The 14,147-nt window shown below is 38.9% G+C and overlaps 1 protein-coding gene and 1 long non-coding RNA gene across 2 annotated transcripts in view; one reads left to right on the top strand and one right to left on the bottom strand.

The window, feature by feature from the left end:
* AOX1 (aldehyde oxidase 1) overlaps positions 1–10,569 on the top strand; it is a 71,998-nt gene extending 61,429 nt beyond the window's left edge. The window contains exons 32-35 of the mRNA XM_039353624.1: positions 1,673–1,738; positions 3,812–4,000; positions 6,451–6,618; positions 9,377–10,569. Coding sequence (XP_039209558.1) covers positions 1,673–1,738; positions 3,812–4,000; positions 6,451–6,618; positions 9,377–9,430 — 477 coding nt within the window. The 3' untranslated portion in view covers positions 9,431–10,569. The remainder of the gene's footprint in view (positions 1–1,672; positions 1,739–3,811; positions 4,001–6,450; positions 6,619–9,376) is intronic.
* On the bottom strand, positions 9,916–14,144 carry LOC120312685. The gene is made up of 2 exons (XR_005557937.1): positions 14,037–14,144; positions 9,916–10,187 (listed from the first exon to the last, which is right to left on the bottom strand). It is a non-coding gene; the product is annotated as an uncharacterized LOC120312685 (long non-coding RNA).
* Positions 14,145–14,147: the final 3 nt, after the last annotated feature.

Here is a 14,147-nt window from a genome sequence, read left to right on the forward strand (position 1 = left end):
AGATTTTGTCTGCCTCATCTACCTCATCAGGACTAACTAGTTCAAACTCTTCCCAGATCACCAATTGCGTCAGGCAATTCCCTGGGATCTGAAGAGCCAAATTCCAATTCTGAGACAAACTAAGCAACTTTGTCTGACATTTAACTATAATTGTTTTCATGGAAGCCCTGTAAGAGTTCCTGTGGCTCCTTCTTACTTAGGAGGGAAGAGGTTACTGGCCACCTCTCTGCAGATGCAATAGGGATGGAGAAATAATTGTTTCACTGTTTTTATTGCCAATCCTTAAGAAAGATTTTACCCATGTTTGGTCAAGTTCACTGTTCGTTTTCCTCCAGGGACACTGTAGAGCTTTCTTAGGCTATTTCATCACCAACGCTCCTCTGAAAGCCTGGGGCCTTCTAGGATCTATGTGTCTGGAGAAACTGCATAGGCACAATCTGATCCAAGGCCAAAATTGCCTTCATTCCAAGCAGCATTTAGAGACTCAGTTGAATCATGCACCACAACCCCAGGAGCACTACAAGTTGCCTTTGGAACTCATTAGAATCTATTGGGTACTTGAGGCAGACTGTTCAAATTGGCTCTGCTTCCCTGTGACCAGAATAATCGAGAAGGAAAAAAAGCAAGGAAAATCCGTCCATGACAAGGAATTGATAGTAACATTCCCCAACTCTAAATAACATTGCCACTGCCCCAAGGTACAAACCAGGCCTAATGGGTTGATTTTGAGTCAGAAATTACTTGGGTCAGGACCAGAGTTGTCATGAACTCCCAAGTGGTTTCTGAGGCTCTGCCCAAGAATAGCATTTGTTCTATGGTCTCAGCTTGGTGACGTTTTCTTGGACAGAACAGATCCTCTTAGAGCAGACATACCGGATGTGGCCCGCAAAGTGGTTTCATGTGGCCTGAGAAGCCATCCTGGAAACAGTGAGGGAATGGCCCCCGCTGCCTTGGCCCTGGCCCAGGCCGGCCGGGAGCCAATGTACAATTTTGTGGTGTCTAGAACCAGTGAAGAACCAGCCCCTGCTGTCAGCCCCGCCCCCTGGGTGCATGCTGGGGAGATGTCACCCTTTGTGAGGACTGAAGAAATGGACCATGCCTTGGCACTTGCCCCAGTCCCACCCTCTTCTGCCAGAGACCCTCAGATCTGTCCCACTCCTGCCCAGGCCCCCACAAGCACCCTTGATGCAAACGATGTAGAGCTGGCCATGCCCACTCAGTAGGCCACACCCACTCCATCCACGCCTACCTGGTAGGCCACACCCACCCAGTAAGCCACACCCACCCAGTAGGCCACACCCACCCAGCCCCCCGAGGGCAACCGCAATGCTTATGCGACCCTCAGTGAAATTGAGTTTGACACCCTGTCTTAGAGTTATCAAATGCAGAAAAATATTGTGCTTGTACTCCTTTCTCCCATAGCCTATTCCTCTTACTAAAGTAGCTGACATATAGCCATATTGAGAGGCTCTAGTCTAGGAGGAGAAGTTCAAAGGTTCAATGCCCTTCCAGACCAAAGCCCCCAAATATGCCTGCTGGAAAAACTTTCCCAAACTTTATGGTAGTAATATAATTTGTCATTATAATATCATAGGCTTAAATGTCCATACCCTTTCATTTTTTTTCCTGAACTGCTATAAAATGTGTTAATGATAATTTATCTGTGCAACAGAACCTCCGAACTGACATTGTCATAGACGGTAGTTTCAGCATCAATCCAGGCATTGACATAGGGCAGGTATGTACTTTAAATTCCTACCTTATTGCAACTACAAGCAAACAAGCTATCCTGAAAGATCAAAGAAATGAATCCCAGTTGCATGTTATTGTTTAGATCCTTCCTTCCTTCCTTCCTTCCTTCCTTCCTTCCTTCCTTCCTTCCTTCCTTCCTTCCTTCCTTCCTCTCTCCCTCCCTCCTTTCCCCCTTCCAGCAGGCAGGTAAGTGATTGGGAAACAGTCACACAATATTGAAAATAAAGATCATGTGACTGCAACAGCAGCAGCCCTGCAGTGCAGCAGCCAATAACACTTTCCCGAATTTCATTCCCTCAGGTGTCATGGGTTCTGGATTTTGGACACAATATGTAAATTAGCCCATTTGAGATACCTTGTTGCCTTACCAGGAATAGGCAACCTTGGCTCTTTTATGACTCGTGGACTTCAAGTTCCAGAATTCCTGAGCCAGCATGGCTCAGCTTGGAAGACTCTCCCTTTCCCCTCAGCATGGCTGGCTCAGGAATTCTGGGAGTTGAAGTCCACGAGTCATAAAAGAGCCAAAGTTGCCTACCCCTGCCTTATAGCATTTTGCCTGGTTAAAAGTCATGACAATGAGAGTTTTAATAGTAAATAGGTAGAAGTTGTGGTAAGTGAAAAGATAAATTAAATGACACCATATCATTTTCTTATCAATCCTAGGCTGGATTAGATAGGCTGTAATAACTAAACAAGAATGTGATGTTTTTGTATATCCATGCTGCAGAATTCAGTTTTCTCTTATTGATCACATTGCATTCTTATATATTAGGTAATCTACACTGTTAAATTTTTTATTTTTGTATTGTTTCACATTTGACTATTAAGAAGCTTCCAAGCATCCTGATCGTAGAGAGAAACACTGCAAATCTGCATTCAGTTTTAGTCTATCTTGGCATTTTTATTTCCAGATTGCTATAGTAGTGCTGCTGTCCTATGATGTCACAATTAGTATACAAGGATGTGTTAACTGCAAGACCTTATTTTTGCATCTTTTTTTTTTTTTACTTTCTCTTTCCAATCAAACTACGGTATATGTGATCTGCCTCTGGGGAAAAAAAACGAATGGAGGGAAGGAGGGTTGTAATTAGGGTAAAGGGCTTAAGATTATAGCAATGAAATATTAGCAAGAAGGATTCATGGATGTCTAATAAACTTGCAACAGAAGCAGTGCTTGGGAGAATAAAGAGTAGTAGCTGATTCATTGAGATCTGTGGCTGAAAAAGATTGCGTTCGGAATCTCAAACAGCCATGGACTTCTCAGAATGGATGTTCGAGAAAGAAGTTCTCTTTATTCTTTACGATATAACATACTATTCACGTATCCTGTACATCATTTCAATATGGGATAGGCTGCAAATAAATTTAATAAATAAATAAATACATCTTCCTTCAGTAATAGTGAAATATGGTGATTGAATAAAATGGGACATGGTAATGGACTTGTTGGAAGGGAAAAGTGCAGAATGGCAGGGGACCAAGGACGCAATCCTTGCCAATGTTTACTATTCTTTTAATTCTACATAAATATTGCTTATGTGATGGAGTTGGAATATGATGGGGTAATAAAAGAATCCTAACTGACAAATACATTTTTAAAAGAAAATTATAAATAACAAGACAGTTGTTATGTGAATGTAAATTAAGAGTGGATGGCAGTTAAGACATAGAAAGCCAATATGCATTTTCTACATTTTGTGGAAAGATTCATAGGTCCAAAAAATCCTGAGATAGGATGGAACCATTAAACAAGAACTGCAGACCAGCATATGCTGTACCATGAAATTATCACATCTGGATATCATCTACCTTACCCTTGATTTTAGTGCATTCTCACAAGTCGACAGATGTGTCCAATGACTAGATATCTCCAGGTTTAAGAAAATTGTCAGAGTTACTGCTCTGCAGAAGAACAAAAAAGCTTATTTCTACAGCACTAGCCTATTCACATTAAGGGAAACAAATTTCCAAAGAAGTATGCTTAGTACTGCAAACTTAAGAAGTTATTTTCTTAGAAGAAATATATGAAAAACAGAAAATGTCTATTTTATTTTCTCAGGTTGAAGGTGGCTTTATTCAGGGACTTGGATTGTATACAACAGAAGAAATAAAATTCTCCCCAGAAGGACAGCAGTATACATTGGGTCCTGACACATATAAGATACCGGGTCTTTGTGATATTCCAGAAGACATTAGAACCTACTTGCTGCCAAACTCAAGAAATCCAATTGCTATCTACTCCTCCAGGGTAAGCAAATAATATGGATTGTCCTGGGACTGTTGATTGAGGGGCACAATCCCAAGAAGAAAATGCCAGCTTATTTATTTAATGTTTATTTAATGATTGCTGGGTGCCTGCTTTACAAGAAAGAGGAGATCTCAAAGTGTGGGCAAGCAAATATTTTAATTGAAGTTAAGGGCTATAAAGCAGGAAATCCGATAGATCAGATTTGGATGCCAGCTTGTGGAAGCTAGGCAGGACTTTGTCAACGCACTTATTATTAGGCAAATGGGCCTTTCAGGAAGGCAGCAGAGCCAAGGATGTCCACTGCTTTAAAAAAATGGAATGTTGAGTCATCAGGCTGATTGAGGACAGAATTTTGAGGATTGTTACTACCAGTATGTTGTTACTATGTTCCTAGGGCTGTCCTTGAGCTATATTATGAGCTGGTGAGAAGACTTCTATTGTTTGGTTACGATGGGATTACAAAGGGGCTTTGTTTTGGGCCATAGAGGGTCAGGTTGAGTCTGATAGGCAAAGATATGAACTTGGTTTGACCCTGATCATGTCCAAAAGATGGAGGTGGGTGGAAAGAAGGATGCAGCCTCCATTTTGCTAGATTTATTTTCTCCACAAAAGGATAAAGAACAGCTTGCAAAGTGCTCCAGGTTTATGAATCACTTTTCCAGGAGGCATGATGGTTATTTTATTTCATTGTAACAATTTGAACTTGCCCAAACACAGAACTCCAGGTAGTTTATGTCAATAAGATACAATAAAAATAAGAGCACAAGTAACAACCCTTCAGTTAAAGTCTGTATCATAAATTAATATTAAAAACAAAAGACCAAAATCACATATGAAAAAAATAAAAAAAATCAAGGACTTTTTCCAAGTCAAAATGATCTGGGCAGGACATTTTTAGACTGTTAACCCTACATGTGGACAGTAAGATCTACATATTAATTTAGAAAGCAAGAACAGCAGTATTAATCAAACAGGAAATTGTTAACCACTGGTCTCTATGGAAGTGAAATGTGTAGTGCTTCAGTCTAATAGATGAGGCAATTTTTGATAGACTTTTGAAAGTGGCGTGGCTTCAGTGAAAACACATTAGATTTGGATGGTTCAGTAGTCTGACAATATGCAGTAAATCTTACATTTTTATAAAAGTAGGAAAATAGGCTTAAGAAATCAAAATCATTTGTAAACTATGCATCACAAGTAAAAATAAACATTTTCCTGAAAAGAAGTTTTGTTGTATAAAGCAATTACAGTTAAAACATTTATTGATGACCATGAAAGAGGGGCTTGCATAATACTTACTAATTACTTAATATGTAAATTAAAATGCAAGGTTTCCATAAAGACTTCCCTGTTGCTTTCTGTGAAAACTGAATTTGTAACATCCTTTTAACTACATTTGTTGTTGTTGTTCAGTCACTAAGTCTTGTCCGACTCTTCATAACCCCATGGATTGTAGCATGCCAGGCCCCCTTTCCCCCCACTGTTTCCTGGAGTCTGCCCAAACTCATGCCTATTGCATTGATGATACTATCTAAAACCATCTTATCCTCTGCCATCCCCTTCTCTGTTTGCCTTCAATCTTTCCCAACATCAGGGACTTTTCCAATGAGTCCTTTCTTCTCATCTGATGGCCAAAGTATTTGATGTTGAAAGAAAAATCTTCATCAGGGTCCAGTCCAAGCTGGGAATAAACAAAATGGAGGTTGCTTTAGAAAGGTTATAGTTTATTGAAGAGCAAAGCCGAACAGTAACATGGCTCTGGGAAAGCTGACCACATGTTGCTGGGAGTGGTGGGTTTTTATACCTTCTTGGGCTTTTGAGGTTGTTTCCTGTTCCTGTTTGAGGCTTTGTATTTCCTGTGTCATGTACTTTGACCTGAGTTTGAATGTGCCTTTTTGATATTGGTGGATTAATCCTATTATGTTGCCTGTCTTTGGGTGGGGGTATATAGATTTTAGGGATCTTTGTCTTCCTAATCTCATCAGTTTCTTCTAGCTTCCTGGCTCCAATTTTCCTGAATGGATTATTACATCTGCATTTCTAAAAGCTGGTTTCTGCTGAGTTTCTGCTTGGGGCTATTAAGAAAAACTGGGCTTGCTTTTCTGCCTTTAAGATCCTTTGGGGAAATATATTCTGCCTTTTTAATATTCCCCAAAATATTTCTTTCTCTGGATTCTTCCCACATTGAGCTTCAGTATCTGCCATGTGTAATGTGTAGAAATTGATGCAAATTCTGCAAACTGTGATACATTTTCTGTATTTCCGGTTCACAAGGGGCTTAGTCTTTTGTGCACTGAAAATATTCAAAATTTTAGGATGCTGTTATAAGAATAGGATGACTGGATCAAACTGTGTGAAATTATTGTACTAGATAGCTTAAATACTATTGTACAAGAATATTGCACCAATTATTTTTTTCCTTCCCTTTGGTTATTTTTATTTTTCTCCAGGGATTGGGGGAATCTGGAGTATTCCTCGCATCCTCCGTATTTTTTGCTATAAGAGACGCAATAAGCGCTGCACGGAAGGAAAGAGGATTAAACTCTGTTTTCACACTGGACAGTCCATTGAATGTAGAGAGGATTCGCATGGCCTGTGCTGATTCCTTTACAGAGATGGTAAGACTTTGCCCTGTCATATTCTTTTGCATCTAACCTTCATTTCTACTTCAACTAGCAAGGCAAAGACTGTAAATGAAAGAGTATAAAGGCAGAGTCTGAAATGCTCAATACTGTTAAGATAAGTAAGGAAAAGTTAAAGCTGAGGGAGAAAAAACAGAATAGTTGTTCCAGATTATTTACTCTGTAAATGATAGTTTATTGTAGCCAGAAAAGGCTCCCACAGGAGGAATGGGCTTGGAGACTGTCAATTATCCCTGTTCTTGCAGCGTTGCCTCTCAAGCTGCTCTTAAGTATCTTCTTTCTCTTCGTCCAGCAACTTTTCAGAAGGTATTAGGAAATGCAGATGGAAGAGGAATCACAGACACACACACACAGAGAAAGAGAGAGAGAGAGAGAGAGAGAGAGAGAGAGACAGACAGACAGACAGACAGACAGACAGACAGAGACAGAGACAGACAGACAGACAGACACAATCCTTTCTCCCAGCTCCTTCCCATCCCCATCAAGCCCTGTGAGCTGGCAAACTCAGAAAAGAACCACTTGGATTACTGGAACAATCTTGATTGCTCATAGGAAAATCTAACAGAAGCTTGAAAGTCTGCCAAAGGAATTCTTCCAGTCCACTGATACCTAGCATAATTAAGCAGAGTTAGTTTGAATCTCTTTTTCACATTCCCCCTCTGCCCTGAACTAAATAATCTTTTCTGACTGGTTCTCCTTCCGCCTCTGCGTTTCCAAAATCAGTTAGACATTTAATACCACTACCTGATGTGATTCAAACTCTGTTATATTATTTTATTGTGATTTACTGTGTAAGCTGCAAAGCTTCTCCCATTTCTGAACCACCAATTTTTTTAATGATGGGGTATGAGTGTGCACATACTGCACTTAAACAATATATGGTATTTAACATCTGGAAATCCAGCAAGATCAGGCTGCTCTTCTCAAGAATGTTTATTTCAGCAGTCAACACCCCGCCCAGCCGCCTTTTAAAGCAACAAGATATTTATGTCAAATAACCATCCCGAAAATCTGAAGGGCACTAACCTTAGCACGCTGCAGTTTTGGAGGGCTGATCAAAAAAATACTATATGAGCTAAGACTGTGCCCCTATGGACACTATTGAAACTATAATACTGCATCTTCTATAAGGACTCACAGATTCAATTTATAACACCTTGCCTAATAAAATATCTGGGAAATACTGATCTTTTTATGTGCAACTATTATTATTGGATCAGTACAAAATAGTTTCTTTGAATGTGGCCAAATTTTGCTATGCTGTATGTAAAATTAGGCAAATTTTAACTGCCCACTAATAATCCACCACCAACCACAATATATTATTTTGCCTGCCTTTTATTTTTGTTTTTTTTACTATTATTATTGTTTTTAATGCTTTTGTTTGTGGTGCTGGTCTGTGACCGTAATAAAGATTGATTGAACGAGCCACCAATTCACTGATATCACTAATCTAAAATGTATTTTGCTACTCTTGCTTTCTATCATTCAGCTGAGTTAGGCACTCTGAATTTTAATATTATGAGTTTGTCCAGGACCAACTCAAATGTTATGAGAGTTTCTGTGAAGTTTAATTTTGGTGTGTTATTATGCAATGCAATAAAAATATCATGCTATTTTATTGCCCATTAAATGTGGAAAGTTCATTTCATAGCAAAATAATCTGGATGCTTGAAGGGTGTTGCATAAATATTGTACACCATGAATTAGTATGTATGCAATTGTAACTTTATAGTTGCCTTCTTAAAACACTGACCTCCAGCTTGAAACAAAACAAAACTTCACTTGTTACTCTGCTCAAGTCAATCAGGTTCAGTGTTCATGAAATGATGGAACAAAGCTAGCAATTCAAGCTTTTACAAAAGGTTCAGGAAATATACGGAGATATATAGAGTAAGTCATTAACCAAAAGCAAATTTCAAATTTCCAAATATTTTGGAAATATTTAAGATTAACGTTGCAAAAAAGTAGCTAAAATAAAGCAAAATAAAATAATTTTGTTACAATAGCGTTTATGGTATTGTTATGCCTAAAAAAAAAACCTCAACAACTCCCAGCCTACTGACAGAATGCACTGTTGTAGAAAACTCCCATGTGGTTCAAATTGCAGCAGTACAGAGTGTTCCATCTTCTGCCCCACTTTTCCTTAATGGCTCTCAAGACTGGAGGAAAATGCTTCGTGGGAGCAGTGGTTCTCAAACTTTTTAATGCCGGGACCCCCAACTGGTCGTAAGTCGAGGACTACTCAACCGGTTGTAAGTCAAGGACTACTCAACTGGTGCAGCACCGTTTGCAGAATGGGACTTTTGGCGGGCTCAGCACGGCAGAGACAGCCTGGACAATTCCTATTGGCTTTTGAAAGCCAATAGAATTAGACTCTATTCAAGAGAGTCTATTCTATTGGCTTTCAAAAGCCAATAGAATAAAAGGGAGTAGCACAGCTAAGGAAAAGGAGAAAAAAATGGCAGACTGCGTTGTTTGGCGACCCCCGTGAAATGGTCGTTCAACCCCAAATGGGGTCCCGACCCACAGGTTGAGAACCACTGGTGTAGAGTATTTTATCGGCTGTAAACATTGCACATAATTGAAGCAGCCCACAGTAGAGACCTGGTATGTTGTGTTGTATCTTATCAAGCAAATATGCAGTCTAGAATGTTCACTATGATAATTATGTTTTAGTTCATACTAAACAATCTCATGGTTAAATAATTGTTCATGTTCCTTTCTTGTTTAGATTCCAAGAGACATGCCTGGGACCTATAAACCTTGGGCTATCCAAGTGGATTAATCTTCTACTTGTTTTTCAGTGAAATTGTTATTTTCTTACCGCATAATGTTGTACATACCTTTTCAGAAATATATCATACGCTTTTCAATGGGACATACTCTCCAAATAAATGTTTATAGAACGGCATCCTTCAATGTCTGTTGAGACAGTAATATTGGAACCATGTTTAGGATACTGTTGGCCAAAGATGTACAGTTTGATCTTTAGAATAATTTTCCAATCATTTATGACCAGATTTGGTGCACCAGACACATACCAGCATGAGAGTAAAGCTGTAAGAGAGAACTTTATCTGAATGAAACCAATAATCTTAACAGCCCCTCTTTCTCTCTCCCTCTCTCTCTCTCCCTCCCTCCCTCCCTCCCTCCCCCCTCCCTCCTCCCCTCTCTCTTTCTGATATAGTCATTTCGTATTGCTTCTGATTGAAGGAAAATACTGTAACTTCTAAATGAGATGTGAAGAAAGATATTTTATGTATCTTTTCATTTTTCTTCCTTTTTATTATTATAAGCCACCTAGAGTAGCTCTAGAGTATTTGCCTTGATAAATGGCAAATAAATGTAATTTCAATTTAACAAAATAAAATTAATTTACCTACAGATGTATATTATAATAAATATTATAAATATTTTAATGCTATAAACTATTGCTTATGAGATTATACCTCATCTCATCAATTGAATGAGTTGCTATGGTTGTAAAAGGCTCTAACTGTTCAGGATAAGGTAACCAACAATAGATTAAAACAGTACAGCTTCTGTGGGAAAAGGAAAGACAAAACTGAGTGTGAGTAAAATATCATCATGGACAATTTTATCATGTGGGCAACTAAGGCAAGCTTATCAAGGGCATCATATATTAGAAATGAAAAGCAGCTATCAACACAATTAATGATACAAGCAAGGCACTGGTGATTTCCAGTGGTATATTGGTCTGTAAGAAATCTGATTATTTTCAACATAAATGTGATACTTTCCAATTGTAAAAAAAAAGCATTTGAAAAATAACTGCATATTCCTTGAAATGTTATATATTAAACATGGTCCTCTTATCTGTCTGCATGGAACCACACATATAGTATGTGGAATTTTAGTGCTCACATTATGCATTCTTTAATGAATAAAGATTGAATAACTCAGCACTTTTGACAGCCTTTTATTAAAAACACTGCCTTAATCTAATGGTTATTCTTATAATTTAGGGTCTTTTAAGAACCAATTCCCAAATTGCAATACTAGGATTGCTATAAAACCTTTATGTTCAATCTCAGCACCATTCCTACTGCACTAGAGAGATGACATTATGAAAAGGATCATTCTGATAGATTGAACAGTGATCTTCATTTCCAGTCTTAAAAGCTTACCATTAATAACTAAGCAATGAGGTTTTGATTCCAAATCACATGAGAAGTTAACATTGTGGAATAATCTAATTTGAAAATTCAGGGAAGATATTTAACTAGAATATGTCTGTACAAGGGGTCAATACTTTGATAAAACGTGATTGCTTTAAAGACTTTGAGACATTGTAGGCTGAATATGACTTATCTACATTTGCTTGGCAATATATATAATTGAAATATCTGCTAACCAAGCAATATGGTCTGAACACAACAGTAACTTTGAGGTGCAGGACCAAAAAGCAATCAGTAAAAAAAAAATTAAGTTCTACAATTTGTCATTTCATAAAGAGTTTTGGCTTTTTTAAGCCAGGTGCATAGCAAAGAGGATAATTTTATGCAAATGGAAATTTATCTCCTGGGGTTAAGAAAAAGATGCAAGATATGAGTTTCTTATTTATCTTTGAAAAGTCTGCTCTAATAATAGGAAGAAGAAGCATATGTTTCTATATGATCTACATTTAATGTTAAATTTAATGATTGCTTTTATATTATCAATAGTAACTGTAAGGGTGTTTTCTTTAAAAAAAAAATCTTCACGATATGACCATTTATCTTTTTTTCTCTCTCTTTATGCTGTAGTTTTTAAAAATGTTCCTTTTAAAAATAAATAAATAAATAAAAGTCCCTGCCAGCACACATGTGAAAATACAGATCAACTATTGTACAGTTTTATTGTAAACCAGCCATACCAACATCACATAAAACAGAGACAATGTTTTTTGGGTGAACTAATGGAAGACAAGTTATATCAGTGTTGAACGAAAAGTCTTCATCAGGGTTCAATCCAAGCAGGAAATGAACAAGTTTTGGTCACCATGATGTAAAAAAGATGTTGAGACTCTAGAAGGAGTACAGAGAAGAGCAACAAAGATGATTAGGGGACTGGAGGTTAAAATATATAAGGAAAGGTTGATGGAATTGGGTATGTCTAGTTTAATGAAGAGAAGGACGAGGGGGGACATGATAACAGTGTTCCAATATCTCAGGGGCTGCCACAAAGAAGAGGGAGTGAAGCTATTCTCCAAAGCGCCTGAAGGCAGGACAAGAAGCAACAGATGGAAACTAATCAAGGAGAGAAGCAACCTAAAACTAAGGAGAAACTTCCTGACAAGTTAGAACAATTAACCGGTGGAACAACCTGCCTCTAGAAGCGGTGAATGCTCCAACACTGGAAGTTTTTAAGAAGAAACTGGACAGCCATTTGTCCGAAATGGTATAGGGTTACTTGCCTGAGCAGGGGGTTGGATTTGATGACCTCCAAGGTCCCTTCCATCATCATCATCATCGTTGTTGTTGTTGTTATTGTTATAACATGGTGACTGCTTTAGAAAGTTGTAGTTTATTGAAGACAGAAAGATGGCTCTGGAAGAAAAGAGAGCCCACATGTAGTAGAGAGTGGGTTTTATACCCTCTGGGCTCTTGAGGTTGTTTCCTGTTCCTGTTTGAGGCTTTGTATTTCCTGTATCATGTACTTTGACCTAAGTCTGAGTGTACCCCTTTGGCATCTGTGGGTTAATCCTATTACAGTATGTCCTGTTTTAGAGTTTGGGTGGGGTACATAGATTTTAAGGGTCTTTATCTTCCTAAGCTTCTAGCTGGAGGCCTCCAACCTTCCTGAATGGATTATCACATCTGCATTTCTACAGAGCTGGTTTCTGCTTTGGGGGAGGGAGACTTGGGGCTATTAAGGATCTTAAAGAGGCATGCTTTTCTGCCTCTTTAAGATCCTTTGAGGACATATAATATTCTGCCCTTTTAATATTTCCTTCTCTGGGGGGCTGACTTTCCATATCAGCAAAAGAAATACGACAGTGAAATACAGTACTTCAGTATTAATGTGAACAGAGTTGGCATCCGAAAAAGAATTTTTGGCTATTTACCTGGAAAAACTGCATATATTAAAACAGATACATCCTTATCTTCCTTGTTGTAAGGTTACTTAAAACAGGATTGCCTTATTTTTGTTAGAAAAGTAGAAAATGGCCACCAAGTGGTAGCAAAAAAAATTGGTTTCTCCTGTATCTCCAGTGACATCTAGAATTCATGGATTTGGGGTTTTGGTAATACAGACATGATAACCCTAGCTAGGGTGTGTGTGTGTGTGTGGAGGGGTGGTACTTTATTATAAATTTTGAAACATTTAAAGCAGGGATAAAAATTTGCCTCTTTTATTGTTTCTAACATTTGTTCCCTGTACCATAAAGAGTAAAGCTGCCAAGTTGGCACTGTAGCTATCTGCCTTCTGTTTATTTTTGGTTGAAAGTCTTGATGCACCATTTTTGACTCTTATTTTTTCTATTGTGCAGTTTAAGTCAAAAGTGGACGAACAGCCTTAACACTAGATAATGAATCATAGAATCTGAATCCTGATCATAACTTGACACTTCCCCTCTTGTTAATAAGAACTTCATTAATATTTTATTAGTAATGATTGTGCCCCTGCATGAACTTGTTTACAACTATGTAGCCATATACGCTGCTAACTTTACTTCTGAGTACAGTTTGGAAGGGAGCAAAATATACAAAAAAATCTAAATCGCAGCATTCTTACAGCATTTATTAGAACATGGTCACTGCGGGTTTGCAGAGTGGATCTCAACTTTTATAGACTTGAACCCTACCATTTCTTGCCAGGACAGCCGTGCAACTAAGATGTTATTTCCTATTGTGCACTTCTCCGCAGAAAACTTGTGAACGGATCATTTGCCTGAGAATGAAAGGCAGCTCTGAGGTGATGAAAGCAGCAGCCCGATACTTTTTTCACTGGGCAGCTGATTCAGATAGCCCCTGGGCGTGCCAGGATGCAGGAAGGCCCCCGCGGACAGACTGGACTCTTCAGTTACGTCCTGGTTGTTATTAGATCGCCTTACCCAACCAGGCGGTCTCCAACGTTGGCCGGGAACTGTTGTCCGCGACACTTTTGTAGCAAACTGGATTTCCTACAGTAAGATTGACATACTAGTTTAAAGCATCGGACTAGATACCGGGAGACAGCGAATTCTGCTTCCGTCTGAGGCACGAAGCGAGCTGGGTGACCTCGGGCCAGTTCCCCCCCCTCCCCCCAGTTCTAGCAAGCAACCAAGAGCAAGCCACTCCGAAACCTTGCCAAGAAAACTGCAGGGACTTGTCCAGCAATCGGCCGGAGTCAGGAAAAAAACGAACAACAACGACAAATCTGCCGTAGGCCCCCTCCTTGTCCTTTACCATGGCGGGAAAGGAACAAACCAGGCGCGACTACCGAGCCAGCTGAGCTGAACAGACCGCACTCGGCTACCGCCGTAGATGACGCAGGCACGAATTGTGGTGTGTTTTTTT

The sequence above is a fragment of the Crotalus tigris genome, unplaced genomic scaffold (assembly GCF_016545835.1).
Source record: "Crotalus tigris isolate CLP2741 ecotype Arizona unplaced genomic scaffold, ASM1654583v1 scf7180000017568.12009008, whole genome shotgun sequence".
Lineage (NCBI taxonomy): Eukaryota > Metazoa > Chordata > Lepidosauria > Squamata > Viperidae > Crotalus > Crotalus tigris.